This window comes from Bombus fervidus, chromosome 7 (genome assembly GCF_041682495.2).
Source record: "Bombus fervidus isolate BK054 chromosome 7, iyBomFerv1, whole genome shotgun sequence".
NCBI classification, from domain to species: Eukaryota; Metazoa; Arthropoda; class Insecta; order Hymenoptera; family Apidae; genus Bombus; species Bombus fervidus.
In genome coordinates this window covers 8,385,233-8,404,302 of record NC_091523.1, presented here as the reverse complement: position 1 = coordinate 8,404,302, position 19,070 = coordinate 8,385,233, and the positions used below count along the sequence as shown (strand labels likewise).

The window sequence follows — 19,070 nt, the reverse complement described above, 5'->3', positions numbered from 1 at the left end:
ATTTCTTGAAATTTTTATTCTCCGTGTTTAATTAATTTCCTTCGAATTTAAATGTACTATACCTGCTCCGTATTATTATATTTTATTGTTAATGCATCCTATTAGTATATTTTAAGAAAAATTCGCCTTTATAAAGCGTTAATGTAAAATTTCGCATCTCTTTATACATTTTTTTTCAAATTTAGGTGTGTCATACTCCATACTATCGTATTATCGCTTTCGTTATTAAACGAAAAAAACAACTCGAAAGTGTTAGCATAAATGCTCACTACCTTACTTACTTCTTTTTATTTCTTATTATCAAATATCATAGGCTAATGATATTTCGCCATTTTCCTTCTGCATGTTGTCGACTTATCGCAAAAAAGAAAAAAAAAAAAAGAAAAACAACACAAAACGATAACCAGTCGCCAATTAACAGAATTAGCTTCCTTTCGTGATATCTGTGTCGCATGAAACTATCGCGGAAAGCATCGTCAAGATGCAGTGCATTATCTAAACACTGAATTTTGTCTTGGCTTTCAACTCGCGATTGCGTGTTGTTTTAAGTGTATGATCGAATTATTAATCCCATTCGCGGTGCTTTTAGCGTCAACAACTAGGGGGAACAACGTTATATAGGCGAAGTGATGGTCGCTAAATGTATTATACGTGGAGGCGAAATATATCGTCTCCTGGCGTGCGAGCGAGTGTCTATGAACGTCGTTAGACGTCTACTTAACGTGATGCAATAACGTATAACATCGGGTCTTTGTCGATCTATCGAGCTGCTTTATTCCTTCCATGTGTGGGAATTATGATAGACTTGAAAGTTAATATACCAGCCAGTGTGATTGACGTCCTGCTTCTTATTTTAGCGCTCCGTGCTTCATTTTCATTCTTTTTTCTCCTCTGGATCGAACGATAATAGAATTTTGCTCTTGCCTTTCGATAGCTTCTATTTCAATTAATTGCTATATTACTAGGTAATAGTAGAGTACTCTGGTATGATTATCTAAAAATTGTATGTTACTATAGTTATGGAAAATAATATTCTAGTTTAAAATATTTATGTAATCGTTTAAATAATAACATTCCAGACTCTGTGTGATAGTATAGTAAATAATTGCACTCAACTATCATTTTGATATCCATAAAATTTCTATAGCTAGAAAATTCTACTTTACCATTACTATGTAATTTTAAATAATATTTTCCTGAATCTTATGTAACAATAATAAATATATAATCGTTCAGTGCTATTTCAGTGCTATAGGGTTCTGAAATATTTCAAATTTCCATTTATAAAATATCTCAAATACCCAATTTCCAAATTGTACAGATTTCTATAGAAAGCAATATTCAATTTACGATGCCTCTGGAATTCCAAATAATAACGTTGAAAGTTCTGCAAATAATAATTCTGTATTACATAAATATTATTCCTTTAAATATAGCAGTATCCTTTATAGATCGAAGTACGTCTCTCTTCTAGCTATTGCATCTGAAATCCAATAAATTCCTGACGGTGAACAAGAGACTTCCGGCGCTACTCGAGAAGAACGCGATGAGGGTGTACCTGGACGCGAACGGAAACGAGGGCTCCTGGCTCTACATAATGCCTTTCTACAAACTGCGTAGCGATGGTGACAGCGTAGTCGTCGGTGACAAAGTGATTTTGGAACCAGTGAATGCCGGAAGACAAGGTCTGCATGTGGCCGCTAATTACGAGTTGAGCGACAATCCCGGTTGCAAGGAAGTGAATGTAGTGAATGCGGCTACGTCCTGGAAAGTAACGTTATTTATGGAGCATAGGGAAAACCAAGAGGAGATTTTAAAGGGTGGCGATGTCGTTCGTCTGTTTCACGCGGAACAAGAGAAATTTCTTACAATGGACGAGTACAAGAAGAAGCAACATGTATTTCTCAGGACTACTGGTAGGACTAGCGCCACTGCAGCTACGAGTAGTAAAGCTTTGTGGGAGGTTGAGGTAAGAAAATTATCGTCTGATTAATATATTATGTGTTCAGGGAACTTAGCGTATAAATCCTTGGTGCTTAGTATTTACATATTGTTAGTATTGAATGACTTTCAATTGGTGTAGCGAGTGTTAGATCTTGGAATAAATACAGAATTAATAAATTATTTATTAAGAAATCAAAATAAACATACAAGAAATTACCGGCGTAGGAATTAATAAGCAAGAAACTAATTAGTAAATAGTAAGCTTGAATAGTAACTGATCTTGCCTCGTAACGAATGCATTGATGAATACATTGACGAACGTAATACTTTGACGATTTGATCTATGCTACAACATGTCAGGGTTAGATTCTTTGATACCTTATTGTTGGTTTACTTAATAATAATACTATTTCTGCTACCGATGATTCGCAAGGTATAGAAATATAGTCATAATGGAAGATTATTTATTATTAGAGAGTATATGTATATAATATTGACAGGTTTTCAAGCATTTTAATAATCTTTTTCTACAGGTCGTTCAGCACGATCCTTGCAGAGGAGGAGCAGGTCATTGGAACTCTCTGTTCCGATTCAAACACTTGGCGACGGGACAATATTTGGCCGCAGAAATTGACACCGATGAACCACGTGAGACCACAAAAGGCAAGCGTGGTAAGATAGATATTTATGTGTAAAATAGAATCGACGACAGTCTTCAGGGAATGTATACATAAAGTTATTACATTTTCCTGCATGTTGTAATAGTAGAGAAGCCTTGCACAGTTATACAATAAACGTTTATAACATACGTGGTTCATACAGTTCTAAATATAATCGTGATATAGATCGTGTGGTTTATAGATCCACCTGGACCAGTATATAGATTAGTATCAGTACCACACAGTAACGAAATAAGTTCCTTATTCGAATTGGATCCGACTACGTTAACGAGAGGTGACAGTTTGGTCCCACAATCATCGTTCGTCAGGTTACATCATATATGTACGAACACCTGGGTTCACTCGACCAGTGTACCAATCGATAAGGATGACGAAAAACCTGTTATGTCAAAGGTACTTTTAAATGAAACTGATTGCAATGTATACACTGCCAGTTAAAAGTTTAAAATTACGTTCTGAGTTATCATATACTATGCTAATTATATTATTAATAGGAAGTTAATGTTACAGATATTAATGATAATTTTCTGTACTTCTTAAATTTTATATTTTTGACTAAAGAATTTTCTAAACTAATGAAATTTTCAGCTGATTTTTCTTTTTTTAATTCTTGAATTACGTGAGACACGTATTGATTTTAAAATTTTGGTCAACAGTGTATACATATAATGCAATCTGTCCTATTTCTCATTCTTTTAAAAAAAATCGCTTGTCTAAATTGTAATGATATCGTAAGGTGGGTTGTGCAATCAATAAAGAAGATAAAGAGGCGTTTGCACTGAGGTCAGTGTCGCCAGTCGAGGTGCGAGATCTGGATTTCGCGAATGATGCATGCAAAGTGTTAGCGTCAATTAGTGGTACACTGGAAATGGGTACGATCTCGCACAATGGAAGAAGAGCTGTGACAAGTTTATTGCAGGATATAGTATATTTTATAGCTGGCTTAGAGAACGAGCAGAATAAATCCGAAGCTTTAGATTTAATCGTTACCAATGCTGTCAGGGACCGGCAAAAGTTATTGCGAGAACAATACATACTTGGTCAATTATTTAAGATACTTCAGGTAAAATTGTTAAATATTGTTAAATATACTTCCTTTGTTATTTAAAATCTCCTATCTAATGTTTTTTCTTAAGATATATTTAAGTATTTGAAATTTTCCGCGTTTTTTACTTTTTCAGTTAGATAAAAGTTATATTACACGCTTTGTTGCGAAATAACGACTAAATATTTTTAATTGAGTTGAAGATGACGCGAAAGGAAACGATAAAACTTCAATTTTCTTCGCTTCCGAGATGGTAGATAGGACATTTTAATGAAGGAGAATAGTATGAATATTATAATTTTTGGACGCGTAACTCTTCTAAAGTTTTATTTGTAGGCTCCATTCTTAGAGTCTGCGGAAGGTGAGGGACCATTTCTTAGAATAGAAGAATTGAATGATCCACGACACGCGCCGTATAAATATATGTTTCGTTTATGCTACCGAATACTTAGATTATCTCAACAAGATTATCGGAAAAATCAGGTATAGTATATTTAGATGTGATCTCACGTTTGATTATGCATGCCTATTTGAGATACACTAATTAATGTACCTCATAACGCAGGAATATATCGCGAAACACTTTGCTTTCATGCAAAAACAAATTGGGTACGATATTTTGGCCGAAGATACTATCACCGCATTGTTACACAATAATAGGAAATTATTAGAAAAGCATATCACGGCAGCGGAAATTGAAACTTTCGTGGGACTTGTGAGAAAAAATATGCACAATTGGGAGTCCAGATTCCTAGATTATTTATCAGATTTATGTATTTCTAACAGAAAAGCGATTGCCGTAACACAAGAATTAATTTGTAAAAGCGTACTAAGCGAAAAGAATAAAGATATATTGTTAGAAACTAGGTAAGGTAGACTTCATTCATGAACAGCTGTGATTTCATCTATATCGATTTCATATAATAAATTTCTTCAGGATGACGAAAACTCAGGTTGAAGTCGAAGAGTTAGACGAGAAACAGGAGAATGATGAACCACGAATAACCGTGATGGAAGAGTATGAAGTTTTTCTTGTATGGAATAATGGGATGGTTAGTATCGTTATATAAGTTGTATATTTATTTTTATATAGATATAAGGTCTATTCAAAGTATTTAAAACGTTTAACAATCTATATAGAAGACAATGTCTTTAAACAAGTTATCAAGAGCAGCAAAGATAGGCAACGTTCAAGACGCAGCCATATTAGACTATTATAGACATCAATTAAATCTCTTCAGCAATATGTGTCTAAATAGACAGTATTTAGCGTTAAATAACTTATCACCACATTTGGACATCGGTCTTATACTCAAGTAAGTACAGATAAAATATCTTGTGATTATCATTTAATTTATTATCAAATATAAAAAAATGTTTCAATGAAATATTCAGGTGTATGGAGGACGAAACGGTGCCATATGAATTACGCGCCTCATTTTGTCGACTTATGTTACATCTTCACGTTGACAGAGATCCGCAAGAGCAAGTGACACCAGTTAAATACGCCCGACTTTGGTCTGAAATTCCTTCGAAAATGAGCATTAATGAGTACGTGAATAGAATGCAGAATTATGTGCATACGTAATATGCGAATGTATAATATTTTGAAACATTTATGAAATGTATTGTCTGCTTTTAGTTACGATGCAAACAGGATGCGGGATCAAAATAAGGAAGGCGTGCGCGCCAAGTTTAGCGCAACTATAATGTTTGTGGAAGATTATTTGTGTAATGTTGTGGCAAAGATGTGGTCTTTTGCGGATCAAGAACAGAATAAACTTACGTTCGAAGTAAGACATTTGAAAGAATATATTGAACATATTTTATTCGCAAAATAATCATTATCGTTTAATGTTACTTTAATAATGTTTTAGGTCGTTAAATTGGCACGCGATTTAATTTATTTCGGTTTCTACAGCTTCAGTGATCTTTTGAGATTAACGAAAACGTTGCTCAGTATTTTGGACTGTATTTCAGAAAACGATGTAGCCGATGGAAAAATTCCAACTGGTGACATTGATTGTAAGTGTTTAAAAAATTATTTTTTATTTACCCGACTCACAATTAACAACGCTTGAACATAACGTTCCTTGTACAGTAATATTACCTCCCAATAATTGTGTCCTTTCTGTACACCATAGAACCAACCACTGTATCTCTTCCATTGCTATTATGTAAATGTCTAGTACAAAATAAATAATTCATATTTTTATTTATTTCAATCCTCCAATATCCATATCCTTTGACATAAACTAAAAAAATAATATATTAAACATATACATATATTGAACATGCTCAAATATATGTCATATATAATTAACTAACCAATGTTGAAAACTCCTAAAGCTGATTCTGTGGATTCTAAGGACATAGGTAATATATAACTGTGATTTAATGACGACTTGAAATAGTTACGATTCAATTCTTTTAATACAATTTTTCGCTCATGGATGTTGCTCTATAACCTTTGTTGCACGTCTGTTTCTTTTACCCAGTAATTTCCTTTGATGTTTTCCATTTTTGTCATTTTATATTCGTAAACATAAATATTTTCATTAATGATAATTATGATTCTGATAACGTAACTATTTGCTATATTTAATCTCTAATATCTCGCTTGAAAGAATTTCTTTGCAAATTCATGTAGAAGTAATTAAAAAATTATATATTTAATGAATTAAGAACGGGTCTAAAATTGCTTATAACATTTATTAGCGGAAGGTGGAGTATTGAGATGTATTGGAGACATGGGCGCAGTAATGACGAGCTTAACACTGGGTCCAGCTGGCCAAGTATTGGCAGGCAGTTCATCTCCTAGACCAAAACCACTTTTGAAAAAAGAATATCCTCTAGTAATGGACACGAAGCTGAAAATAATCGAAATTTTACAATTCATACTCGATGTCCGATTGGACTACAGGATTTCTTGTTTGTTGAGCATCTTCAAACAAGAGTTTGATGAAACTGAAAGAGCTTCCGGTGACTTGAGTCTTGGTCAGAAAACTATCGATTTAGAATTAATAGGCACACAAGCAGAGGGTATATTTGGTAGCAGGTAATTTATCATTTATGTTTTTCAGTTCTTTCACTACATATTAGGATATTTCATGAATTATTCTATTTAGCGAGGAATGTGTGGCGTTGGATCTAGATGGCCAAGGTGGCCGAACATTTCTACGTGTTTTGTTACATTTGGCTATGCACGATTATCCACCGTTAGTTTCCGGAGCGTTACATTTGCTTTTCAGACACTTTAGCCAAAGACAAGAAGTTTTACAAGCATTTAAACAAGTACGTTATGCGTGAAATTACGATAGAATCACTAACAGGGGGAAAAAAGAAACAAGAAAGATTTATTAAATTATTGCGAATAGGTGCAACTTTTGGTTTCCGATAGCGACGTTGAATCTTATAAACAAATAAAATCCGACTTAGATGTTTTACGACAGTCGGTTGAGAAATCGGAACTTTGGGTTTACAAATCTAAAGCATCGGAGGAACATGGTAATAAAAAGAAGAAGAGTAAAGAGGAAGAAGATGATGGAGCTACTCCTCGAAAAGCTCCGCCTCAATTGTCTACATCGGATAAAAAAGGTATTCTTGATAATCTTACATATGGAGTCATTAAAAAGAAAAGAAATAATACAGGATATGGTGTATAAGAGTATAGGAATGTAGAAATATAGAAAAAGATATTGGAAAAAGAATATAGAAATATATATAGGAATATAGAAGTAAAATATAATATTCTTTCTAATGTAGAAATTATTTATAATTGTAGGGTCTGCGATAGATTTAGACATTGGTCCGCCATTGCACGCAGACCAAGCGGAAGAATATAAAAAGATACAACAGATCCTAATTCGAATGAACAAGTTATGCATTCAAACGATAGGTGGTCAAATAAAACCACGAAAACACGAGCAAAGACTTTTACGCAACGTCGGAGTACATACAGTCGTCTTAGACTTGTTGCAAGTTCCGTTTGACGCGAAGGAAGACGTCAGAATGAACGAGTTGATGCGATTGGCGCACGATTTTCTACAGAACTTTTGCTTAGGAAATCAACAGAATCAAGTTCTTTTACATAAGCAATTGGATTTGTTTTTAAATCCTGGTATACGTGAAGCTCAAACAGTATGTAGCATTTTTCAAGACAATTCGACTTTGTGCAATGAAGTAAATGCCAAGGTGATACAGCATTTTGTGCATTGCATAGAAACTCATGGGAAACATGTGCAATATTTGAAATTTCTTCAAACGATAGTAAAAGCTGAGAATCAATTTATTAGGAAATGCCAGGAAATGGTAATGCAAGAAGTAAGTGGTATTCGTATTGACGAGTAAATCTTAAATTTTTAAACTTAGATTTTTTTAAAATATACGAATTAATTGCGCTTTTCGTCGTAGTTGGTTCAAGCAGGCGAGGACGTTTTAGTTTTTTATAACGATAGAGCTTCTTTCAATCATTTTGTGGAAATGATGCGATCGGAACGACATCGGATGGACGAAAGTAGTCCACTCAAGTAATTCATTTAAGAAATATAATAACGTAGTAAATTGTGTCTTATACTTTACATTAATATATATGTATATATTTTAGATACCACGTAGAATTGGTTAAATTATTAGCTTGCTGTACAATGGGGAAGAATGTTAATACGGAAATTAAATGTCACAGTCTTTTACCACTAGATGATATTGTTGTTATGGTGTCGCATTCAGATTGCATACCTGAAGTAAGTTCATTCATAATTATTTCTGGAGAAATTGTATTTGGAAAATTATAGGTAATTGTCTTAATATTTATTTACAGGTAAAAGAAGCATATATTAATTTTCTGAATCATTGTTACATCGACACGGAAGTCGAAATGAAAGAAATTTACACGTCAAATCATATGTGGTCGTTGTTCGAAAAGTCTTTCATTGTAGATATGGGAATTATAGCAACAGCCACGCATGATCGTGAACACGCTGACACAGCTCTGGAAAATTATGTGACAGGTTGCCTAATGAATATCATTACAACGTTCTTTAGCAGTCCATTTTCAGATCAAAGTACTACAGTACAGGTATTGTATTCGTCTATTTCAATAATTTTAAATGATTTTAAAATTTCTGGTTTTCGTTATTTCTCGGTACTGTGTCTATAAATACAATTTCAACGAAATCTAATTGGCTTAAGTGTTAAGTTCAAAGGAATTATTCATCCTTGTTATTTACAAAACTTTTCACACGAATTTCCTAACTAATATTGGTATTTATTTGATGGCACTTCAATCTGTTAAGCACAATAATTTATTCGGATTTAAGGAATTAACAAGCAAAAACACATTACTTCTTACCACATGTGTCTATATCATTTTAATAACAGCACAAAAGCATTTCTTTTATTCTATGTTATGTTTTATCATTTTCTTACGTAAAAAAGATTTATCTGTGATTATATCCATTTATATTACATTTCAGATTGTACAGTCAATATTTTGATTCTTTCGACTATTTGCACAATGAGCTATTATATTCGTATCAAATTGATAAAATATTATTACTTTCTAATATTTCGATTGTATTTATATATAAGTATGGTTTATATAATTAATTCGCTATATACTTAGGTACTTCAAATTTAATATTTATTATGTTTCATTACTTAACTGCAGTACGTCATAATGGAGGTAATTTTTCGAAAAAGATATGGGCTGCTAGAACTAATGTAACAACTTGAACTTAAAAGTTATATTGTATCATAATAAATTAAAAGTATATAGTGGTAAAAATATTTCTAAGAAAATTGAATTTTCAAATACATATTTAAAGTATAAGCGTAATGAAATATACAGGCATATAATATATCTACAAATAACATAATCCTAACATATGAAATAATTATGAGTAAAAGCCTGTGCAGTTATTCTGTCACTTAATTTATCTGATAATTTCTTGCTTTGCATGACAAACACATTAATTTTAGGTTTATTTAGAAAAGCCAAGTACATATCACAAACTTACGGAAGCATTAGTATTTATTTATATAATTTAATTTGTTTTATTTAACGCTTCAAGGTATATATATATATATTTTGATTTTTTTTTTTTTATATACTTGTTTGCCTATACTGGTAAGCCAGAGTAGTATAAGTCGATAACTACAGCGCTAATATATTTTTTGATGTGTGCTTGGTAACTGGTGATTGCATCAGCGGCATGTTCTGTGTTTTTGGCATGCAACACCTGGCCTTCTTTGACTCATCAACATTGGTTTACTGGGTCTGGGTGCTGGGTCTATATGGTGGTGGGTTGATTTACTAATAGAAACATCTCCACGAGGCTAGACTTTATTGGAGCATCAAGGAAAGTGACCGGATTACTGATACTAATGTTACTGGCTATGTGAGTACCAAAATTAAAAGAAACGCTCACTCAATTTATGAGCAATTGTAAATACACTTGCAATACTAATATGGATACTGTTGAGATTTAAAACGAAGAAAATCATTTCTCATTATATATATAATTCATTGGATAGTATAAATTAATCTGAGAAGTTTTATCATTCATAAACACTTTTATTGTAAATAGGCGTATCTATTTGTAAACAAATAACAGCACGTATTAAGGGAATTTGAAAAATATAAGTATAGATATGTGCTTCATCTATGTTACGGTGGTTTTTAAATTTCTAAATTTAAATGTTGTAAATAGAAACTTTAATATATATCTTTGGACAATTGTACTAACACATTCACTGTCTTCGACGAACAAGCTTGCTGTATCTGTTCTTCTAACAATAAGTACTAGCCATAAATCTTTTATTTTATTTGGAGTACTCTTCTGTATCTATTCTTTTGCACTTCACGCAGCATGAATCTGTGGTTTAATACATTATATAGAACATTTTTCTCTATTGGAGCTTGGCAATGAGTGTGTTATATTACGTGCGAAAAACAATTCAAATAATAATAGTAATTTTATTATATTACGAATTTATAACGAATGCATCTTTGCTGCCTAAATTTGAATTTTCAATGGAAGATGCTTTACATATTAAGATTCTATTTAGATAAAAATTGTAACAAAAATTTTAATAATATATATATATATATTTCTTTTATATATAAGTATATATATATATATACATTTATAAAAATGTTGACAATATTAAAAGGCATTAAACACTTCTTTTTTAAAACAGACACGACAACCTATATTCGTTCAATTACTTCATGCGGCTTTTAAAGTCTCACAATGCGGGTGGCTAAATGCTGGTCAAAGATTTAATGTCGAAAATTGTATAAGAACATTATCAGACGTAGGTAAGCTTATTTAGATTACTCTTAATATTAAATTTACAATTTTTCTGTGTATCTATTTTATAAAACAAGAAATACAATTTATTTAAATTATCAGCTAAAGGAAGAGGCATAGCCATTCCAACAGATTTGGAAAGCCAAGTTGCTTCTATGTTCAATAAGGCAGCGATGCTTAGTAGACAAACAAGTAAATGGCTTCAAGCTGCGAAACAACCAAAGATAGAACGTACACAAAGCCAGGTAATTTTTGTCAAAAAACAATCACCTTACGTTTGACTAATTTCCCTAATAAACATTAAATCTTTTGTAATCGATTTATAATTGATGTGATCTTTGGATATGTAGAGTGACTTAATTTGTGAGGAAGATAGTAAAGATCAGGTAAAAGTCACTCATAAAATCCTCATAGTGTATTAGCTTACTACATCTATAGTGCTCTAGCGTAGTATATTAGTTAATATTAGTTTTTAAGTAGCGTAAAATTACGGACAAATATTATACATAAGATAGAATAACAGGAGTAAATGCATCATAGAAACGAAATATTTATGTGTACTATGTAATTATTACGGAATGATGTATTTTTATTTAGCTAATGCGTTTGGATCGAAGTATCATAGAAGGTTTACAAGACATAGTATCGTTATTGGAAGAACAATTGAAACCACTAGTTCAGTCTGAATTATCTTTGTTAGTGGATATACTCTATCGGCCAGAATTACTGTTCCCAGCAGCGAGTGATGCTAGAAAACGTTGCGAGAATGGTGGCTTCATCAAAAGGTAAATTATTGCTTTATACCATCTCAAGCTATGCTTAATTTATAATCTTACATATATTGGAGTATCGTTTCAATATATTTTAATGTAAATCATCAATAATAATCCTTGATCGTTTTTCTGCCGTTCAGATTAATCAAACATACGGAAAAGCTACTCGAAGAAAAGGAAGAAAAATTATGTGTAAAGGTGTTGAGGACTCTCAGGGAAATGATGGCCATTGACCCTGAATACGGCGAGAAGGTGAGTTTTATAATATTACATTCTGCATGCAATTACAAGAATCGTATCTACTATACGGAAAAAAAGTCACAGATTATGGAAAAGGGCATTCAGTTGTTTCCGACAAAACGTTATTGACATTAATTAGCGGTAACAAATCCTGCAGGCATGCTTTACGTATGCTAGCTAGCTTGGTAATTCCAATAATTGATATTTTGGAATGTAATTAGCGATCGATGTTATATCTTAGATATATGCGATAATTTCAGCAAATCTTTTTTTTTTTATTGGAGCTTACAGACGCAGCGAGTAAGATGCATGTGCAAATTTGGTAGATGATCTTTTGGCGCGCGATATAGCAGCAAAAACTGTATGTCGAAGTATAAGTACAAAGTATAAGTATAGTTATCGATGAAGATAATTCATTTATAAATCGCTTATTTTATTAAAATAATATTAATGCTCCATCGATATACGTTGCGACAGGGGGAAGATTTTAAGAATACTGTTTTGGAGCATGCCACTTTTAATTGGGATTTGCTACCGTTAATTAGCACCGCACCTCGACCGATTTAACATGTTACCGTTCTCTAAGTTCTAGTTGAACCTAAATTTACGAAGATTTATGTCTCCATATCCACTCGTTCTTTACATGTTTGCCGAAAAGCTAAATGCCCATATGTTCACGGCACATTTTAGATGATCAGCATATATACACGATCGACAGTTTTTTAGTTGGCAATATATACATATATTAAAAATAAGGAGAACAAAAATATATGCGAATGAGATAGAAATACGCAATAAGCTTCGTGAATACATTATACGAATTTAAAATTAAACAGTGTTCGGGTGAGTAGGTTTCGTAGAATAGATATGTAGGTAAAGATGTTTTCATGCTGCAAACGAAGAGCGAGGGTGTCATGGAAGAAGAAGAAACAGAGCAGAAGGCCGAGTCACAAGTTGGAACAGACTCTGTCGATGAGTCTGAGACTCGTCAAATGACTCAGGAAGAGCGGGTAAAAATTAAAGTAGATAACAACGGTAATTTGTGGGCACAACGTATATAAATTGGCAACATGAATTTGATTTATACTAATGAGAATTTTATCTCACCATCACTCTATCGTTATTTATTATCTATATATTTATACAAGTTTTGATATTGAGTACTTTCTCTTCTACTTCTTTTTTTTTTTTACCTTTCTTATAAATTATTATATACGTATATACACGCATAGGGCATCCCGCTGATAAACAAGAAATCTAATCTGCTGATGTATCTTTAATATTAAGACCACAACTATTTATATGATATTTAGTAGCTGCTTGCTAACAAGCTACGTGATACATACTTAATTCAATTTGCTTAAGTACAAAATACGATGTACGTTGTGTAGGTAACCTTATGTGCATGTGCTTGATTAATTTTACTACATTATACACTTTGATTCATTTTCTATTCCATTTTCTACTCTAGTATTAATTTATTTCTTCTGTTCATACATAAAATATAATCATCATAGCGTAGGTATGTGATCTCGTGTATGACAAATAATTATGATTTACGATAGGAGATATTGTACATTGTGACTATGTCGATTTACTTGAACATAAGTAATTGGATTGATAAGCAGATAGATGTTTTCAATAAGTTGAATGATTTCAACTTATCGTGAATCAAAATTTCTAGAAAGTCTCCAGAGTATTATTATTACGTAGTGTAAAATATCTTTCCAAATACAATCCAGTATGGGCATAGAGTTTAGAAATAAGAAAGTACAGTATATGTACATACACTTTTATTACAAATAGGGTGTACCAATACGTCCATAGACATTTTTACTATTTTTAACATAAGACATACACATAATTGATAGCATGAGAGCAGCAACGTAGAACGTAGAAATCAGATTGTATTTTAAATATAGAATCATTGAGTAATTAATAATAATGCTAGAAATTCCAAGAGTATATACATATATACATATAGTACATCTACATATACTGTATGTAAAGCATTTAATTCTCTTTGCTATATCTCCTTATATATGTGTTTCATATACTAAACATGTTTGAATGTACAACTTATAAACTTTATGTATGATACCTATTTGATTCGTCGTGTATTTGCCCTAAAAAGATCTGGTTCCGAACAAATTTTTTCTACTGTACATTTTCCAAAATATACAACAATGTCTTTTTTTGCATCTTTTTAAACATACATTACAAACTATGTGTAAAGTTAATTATATAGGATATTTATGAAAATACCGAGAGCTGTGCAAGTATCTTTCTTACTCTGAAGCACAACTAATGTATATACACATCGATTTAATTATTTTTAGTATTAAATCAATATTATTATTGATATTTTTATAACATATAACAAACAATGCACCGGTGTCCCTTTAAAATATATTCTTTTTTTTATTATTATTATGCACGATGTATTGGTACATCTCAATTGATTCAAATTTGTTTTATCACACCAACGTGTTTCCCCTTTCCTTTTTCTCAGGGAGATGTATTGCGGAACAATCTCCTGGTTCGTTACTTTGGAAAGTCCTTTATACAGAAACCGGAAAACGTGGAAATTGGAGTATCGCATACTGCTCCAATTACACATGGACCAGGGGGTATAAAGAAAATTTTGGAAAACTAACATTTCGCTACAAAGATAAGGAACAACTTATTTTAATTATTTCGTTTTCTATAGCTAAACTACTGAGTCGGGCAGGACGCACGCTGCACGAGATTCAAAGTCATCTCGATCGTGAAGGTGCATCAGATTTGGTAGTGGAGTTGGTGATTAAAAGCGTCCACTCTCCGAGTATATTTGTGGAAGCTATAGAACTTGGCATCGCGTTGTTGGAAGGAGGAAATCCTATTATCCAGAAAAGTGTATTCAATAAACTAATGGGTGGTGACTTGAGTCAATCCTTTTTCAAGGTATATTACTGATAATCTAACTGTTTTTAAAACATTATTGATAAACGACTAAATTAGATAAAAATAAAAAATATAATCTACTTACTTTAATGTTAGATAAATTAACGTAGTTAAAAATAGAGATATAGTTTAAAATAAAGGATATAATTTCTGCAGGTGTTTTACGACAAAATGAAAGATGCTCAGCAAGAAATAAAATCTACGGTTACAGTGAACACTTCTGATATAGCAGCGAAAGCCCACGAAGACAAGGAACAGAGCAAAGAAATAGAGAAGATATCAAAGAAGCGTACATCAGGTATAGTAAGACGATATTCCAATAACTTTCATTTATATCTTTACATTGATCGTTTCTCCGTACAGGAAAACCCAATGGGATAGTAATAACAGACGAGTTACGAGAAGAATTAAATCAAGCTGCATCATCTACCGTGCAAGCGTACGCGAATGTGCGTAATCTTGCATCCGGCGAAGATCCAACGAACAACGCAGCTCTGGGAAGTGCGTTGGAAGATATGATAGCAGAAAAATTAGAAAGGCATCGTACGGGAACAACTGGTAACGAGAGAGACGAAGGGCAATTGAGTGCGAAAGTTTTAGTAATGCAACCAATTTTACGTTTTTTACAATTGTTGTGTGAAAATCACAATCGTGACTTACAGGTAATTCTCTTGACTTTCGGGGATATTAAAAATACTTTCTTTAATATTATGCTTCGACTGCGGATATTTATACACGATTGAAAATATAGTTTCACAGTATAATATTCATTATAATATTTAGTAGATGAAAAAGATTTAAATCTCTGCGTTAGATTCCATTTTTTGATAGTAATTGTAGATGCGTGAATTTGCATAAATATCCACAATCTAATGATAGTATTTACTATATTGAAAATATTTCTATGTTTTTATAGAATTTCTTACGTAATCAAAATAACAAGACGAATTTCAATCTGGTATCCGAAACGCTCATGTTCTTAGACTGCATCTGTGGTTCAACGACTGGCGGATTAGGATTGTTAGGGCTGTATATAAATGAACAGAATGTTGCGTTAATCAATCAGACGTTGGAAACATTGACAGAATACTGCCAGGGACCGTGTCATGATAATCAGAACTGTATTGCAACACACGAGTCTAACGGATTAGATATAATAACAGCTTTGATATTGAACGATATTAATCCTTTGGGAAAAACTAGAATGGACCTGGTGTTAGAGTTAAAAAATAACGCTAGCAAATTATTGCTTGCTATAATGGAAAGTAGAGGAGATAGCGAGAATGCGGAAAGAATTCTGTATAATATGAATCCAAAACAATTAGTTGATGTCGCATGCCGTGCATTCCACCAAGAATCTTTGGATGATGATGGCGACGTGGATGATTCTTCTATAGATGGCGAAGAAGGAGTATCACCCAAAGAAGTAACGATCTTACAGATAAATAAAATCTTATTTCTCTTTTTTGAGATGAACAATTAAGAATGGTTAAAAAGGATATAATATAATTATTGGTAATTAATTGTTCTTTTAGGTCGGGCATAATATTTATATCTTGTGTCATCAATTAGCACAGCATAATAAAGAATTATCATCGATGTTGAAACCATCTGAACAGAATAATGCAGATCCGAAAATTAATAAGGCATTGCAATATTATGCGACTCATACAGCCCAGATTGAGGTACAAGGTTTACATTTGTACGTACATAATAATTTACTGCTTAAGTATCTTTCAAAAACTCGTAATTTACATTAGATCGTTAGACATGATAGAACGTTGGAGCAAATTGTCTTCCCAATTCCTGAGATCTGTGAACTCATTACTTTGGACACGAAGATTAAAGTATTAAATACTACAGAACGCGACGATCAAGGGTCGAAGGTTTCTGATTTCTTTGAAAGGACCGAGGATATGTTTAACGAAATGAAATGGCAGAAGAAACTTAGAGGTATGATGTTCCAACGTTGCTATAGTAAATGTAATTATTTACTCTTGTTAATTGAAATCTATTTACATATATTTTTATAATTTTTCAGGACAACCAGTATTATTCTGGATGAGCAGTTACATGTCACTTTGGAGTAATATTTTATTCAACTGTGCAGTACTCATAAACCTTATCGTAGCTTTCTTCTATCCATTTGTAGATTCTGTGCCTAGTAAGTTCTTATACTTTTCTTTTTTTAATTGACAGATTTGCACTAAGCGAACGTATTTAAATATCTATTTTCTTGCTTACTGTAGAATTGAGTTCACACTTATCTGCCCTTATCTGGGCGGTGATGCTTTCGTCAGCTGTTATTGTCATTACCTTACCTCGAGAATCTGGTATACGAACGCTAGTAGCTTCAACGATATTACGATTGATTTTTTCCATAGGACCAGAACCAACATTATGGTTACTTGGCTTTCTTACGGTAAATTCAAAGCAACGTACTTAAAATGAGATCTATTCTTATAACGTGACTGTCTGTAATCGATGTATGTTTCAGGTTGTATTAAAAGTTGTACATCTTATAAGTATTATAGGTAATCAGGGCACTTTGACAAAGAGTTTAGAGCAAATAGTGACAAACGTTGAACTTTTGTATCATATATCGTATCTTATATTTTGCGTTCTTGGCATTTGTATGCATCCATTTTTCTACTCAGTTTTAGTACGTATTGCAATACTAAAATAAATTGCGCTTAAACTAAAACCAAATGCATACTAACTACTTTTATATCTTTTTCTAGCTCTTTGACGTAGTGTATCGCGAAGAAACGTTGCTCAATGTAATAAGATCTGTTACAAGGAACGGAAGATCCATTATACTTACCGCTGTATTGGCGTTAATTCTAGTTTATATGTTCTCCATTATCGGTTTTATGTTTTTCAAGGACGATTTTCTGGTGACAGTTGACGAGGAGCTTGTGTGTGAGTGTTCTAATATTATACTTTATAATTGCCATTTTAATAATAGAGATATTGATTTTGTATGTTTATTAATTACAGCATCATATATGGATGCAGCGGCGGGTACTTGTAACATTGCTGATAATGAAAAATGTGAAACAACTGAGACAGTATCCCGATATATTCACGATGGTATTTTTCTTCTTCTATAGAATACCGTTTATATAGAAATATAATATTGAATATAATTAATATAAGATTACTATATTTTTAGCATGACATTATTATAAGAAATATAATTGTACGAAGTTACAGTAACATCTTCATGTTTGTGCAGTGAACAAAGATGACAGTCAGGCAGATGTAATTAATGTTGGAGGAGAACTAAAGGAACGGGCATGCGATTCTCTTGTTATGTGTATTGTTACAACTTTGAATCAAGGTTTAAGAAATGGTGGAGGAATTGGAGATATTCTACGGGCCCCATCTAGTACAGTAAGTATAAAAACAAAGCTCGAAGGAAACGCTATTATTCATATGCATGTTAATTACATTGCAGGAGCCCTTGTTCGTTGCTAGAGTCGTATACGATCTACTGTTCTTCTTCATTGTCATAATTATCGTTCTGAATCTTATTTTTGGTGTTATCATTGATACATTTGCCGATCTCAGATCGGAAAAACAGCAGAAGGAATTAATATTGAAGAATACCTGTTTCATTTGTGGTAAGATTATTGATATAATTATATTGTCATTTCATTTATGATATATTGTATCGTGCACATATTGTTAACCGATTTATCGTACATTGCTGTTGTTTGTAACATCTCATTCGCAGGACTGAACAGATCATCTTTCGACAACAAAACGGTCTCTTTCGAAGAACACGTGAAACACGAGCATAATATGTGGCATTACCTCTATTTCATTGTTCTGGTAAAGGTGAAAGATCCTACGGAGTTCACAGGGCCAGAGTCTTACGTGTACGCGATGGTGAAGGTAATAGTCCATAGAACTTCAAAAAATTGAATCATGCTTAAACTTTTAAGCTCTGTGGACTTTTTACAGGATCGAAATCTTGACTGGTTCCCGAGATTAAGGGCCAAATCGTTGGCAGCAGACGAGGGTGAAGGGGAACAAGTAGAGTTAAGAAGTTTACAATCTCAGTTAGAATCCACGCAACAGTTAGTGAAATGCTTATCTCAACAACTTACCGAGCTTCGCGATCAGG

General features: G+C 32.6%; 2 protein-coding genes across 7 annotated transcripts in view; one reads left to right on the top strand and one right to left on the bottom strand.

The window, feature by feature from the left end:
• The window catches only part of LOC139989016 (uncharacterized), a 228,221-nt gene that overhangs the window by 100,609 nt on the left and 108,542 nt on the right, over window positions 1-19,070 (bottom strand). The window lies entirely within an intron of this gene.
• The window catches only part of LOC139989010 (inositol 1,4,5-trisphosphate receptor-like), a 47,354-nt gene that overhangs the window by 27,486 nt on the left and 798 nt on the right, over window positions 1-19,070 (top strand). Inside the window, exons 6-48 of one of the 6 annotated variants that reach the window (XM_072006849.1) lie at window positions 1,475-1,969; window positions 2,478-2,616; window positions 2,806-3,017; window positions 3,361-3,687; window positions 4,006-4,152; window positions 4,235-4,536; window positions 4,607-4,721; window positions 4,810-4,985; window positions 5,065-5,220; window positions 5,312-5,462; window positions 5,547-5,694; window positions 6,019-6,045; window positions 6,388-6,727; window positions 6,798-6,963; window positions 7,047-7,266; window positions 7,454-7,992; window positions 8,083-8,198; window positions 8,276-8,411; window positions 8,489-8,746; window positions 9,338-9,352; window positions 9,990-10,067; window positions 10,870-10,990; window positions 11,085-11,227; window positions 11,333-11,368; window positions 11,580-11,767; window positions 11,896-12,007; window positions 12,898-13,005; window positions 14,508-14,625; window positions 14,706-14,938; window positions 15,095-15,236; window positions 15,302-15,600; window positions 15,855-16,364; window positions 16,474-16,623; window positions 16,699-16,891; window positions 16,980-17,102; window positions 17,188-17,360; window positions 17,436-17,600; window positions 17,680-17,860; window positions 17,939-18,031; window positions 18,177-18,334; window positions 18,399-18,564; window positions 18,678-18,838; window positions 18,908-19,069. In XM_072006849.1, coding sequence (XP_071862950.1) covers window positions 1,475-1,969; window positions 2,478-2,616; window positions 2,806-3,017; window positions 3,361-3,687; window positions 4,006-4,152; window positions 4,235-4,536; window positions 4,607-4,721; window positions 4,810-4,985; window positions 5,065-5,220; window positions 5,312-5,462; window positions 5,547-5,694; window positions 6,019-6,045; window positions 6,388-6,727; window positions 6,798-6,963; window positions 7,047-7,266; window positions 7,454-7,992; window positions 8,083-8,198; window positions 8,276-8,411; window positions 8,489-8,746; window positions 9,338-9,352; window positions 9,990-10,067; window positions 10,870-10,990; window positions 11,085-11,227; window positions 11,333-11,368; window positions 11,580-11,767; window positions 11,896-12,007; window positions 12,898-13,005; window positions 14,508-14,625; window positions 14,706-14,938; window positions 15,095-15,236; window positions 15,302-15,600; window positions 15,855-16,364; window positions 16,474-16,623; window positions 16,699-16,891; window positions 16,980-17,102; window positions 17,188-17,360; window positions 17,436-17,600; window positions 17,680-17,860; window positions 17,939-18,031; window positions 18,177-18,334; window positions 18,399-18,564; window positions 18,678-18,838; window positions 18,908-19,069 — 7,998 coding nt within the window. The remainder of the gene's footprint in view (window positions 1-1,474; window positions 1,970-2,477; window positions 2,617-2,805; window positions 3,018-3,360; window positions 3,688-4,005; window positions 4,153-4,234; window positions 4,537-4,606; window positions 4,722-4,809; window positions 4,986-5,064; window positions 5,221-5,311; window positions 5,463-5,546; window positions 5,695-6,018; window positions 6,046-6,387; window positions 6,728-6,797; window positions 6,964-7,046; window positions 7,267-7,453; window positions 7,993-8,082; window positions 8,199-8,275; window positions 8,412-8,488; window positions 8,747-9,337; window positions 9,353-9,989; window positions 10,068-10,869; window positions 10,991-11,084; window positions 11,228-11,332; window positions 11,369-11,579; window positions 11,768-11,895; window positions 12,008-12,897; window positions 13,006-14,507; window positions 14,626-14,705; window positions 14,939-15,094; window positions 15,237-15,301; window positions 15,601-15,854; window positions 16,365-16,473; window positions 16,624-16,698; window positions 16,892-16,979; window positions 17,103-17,187; window positions 17,361-17,435; window positions 17,601-17,679; window positions 17,861-17,938; window positions 18,032-18,176; window positions 18,335-18,398; window positions 18,565-18,677; window positions 18,839-18,907; window position 19,070) is intronic. The other 5 variants (XM_072006850.1, XM_072006851.1, XM_072006853.1 and 2 more) reach the window with 5 other exon arrangements.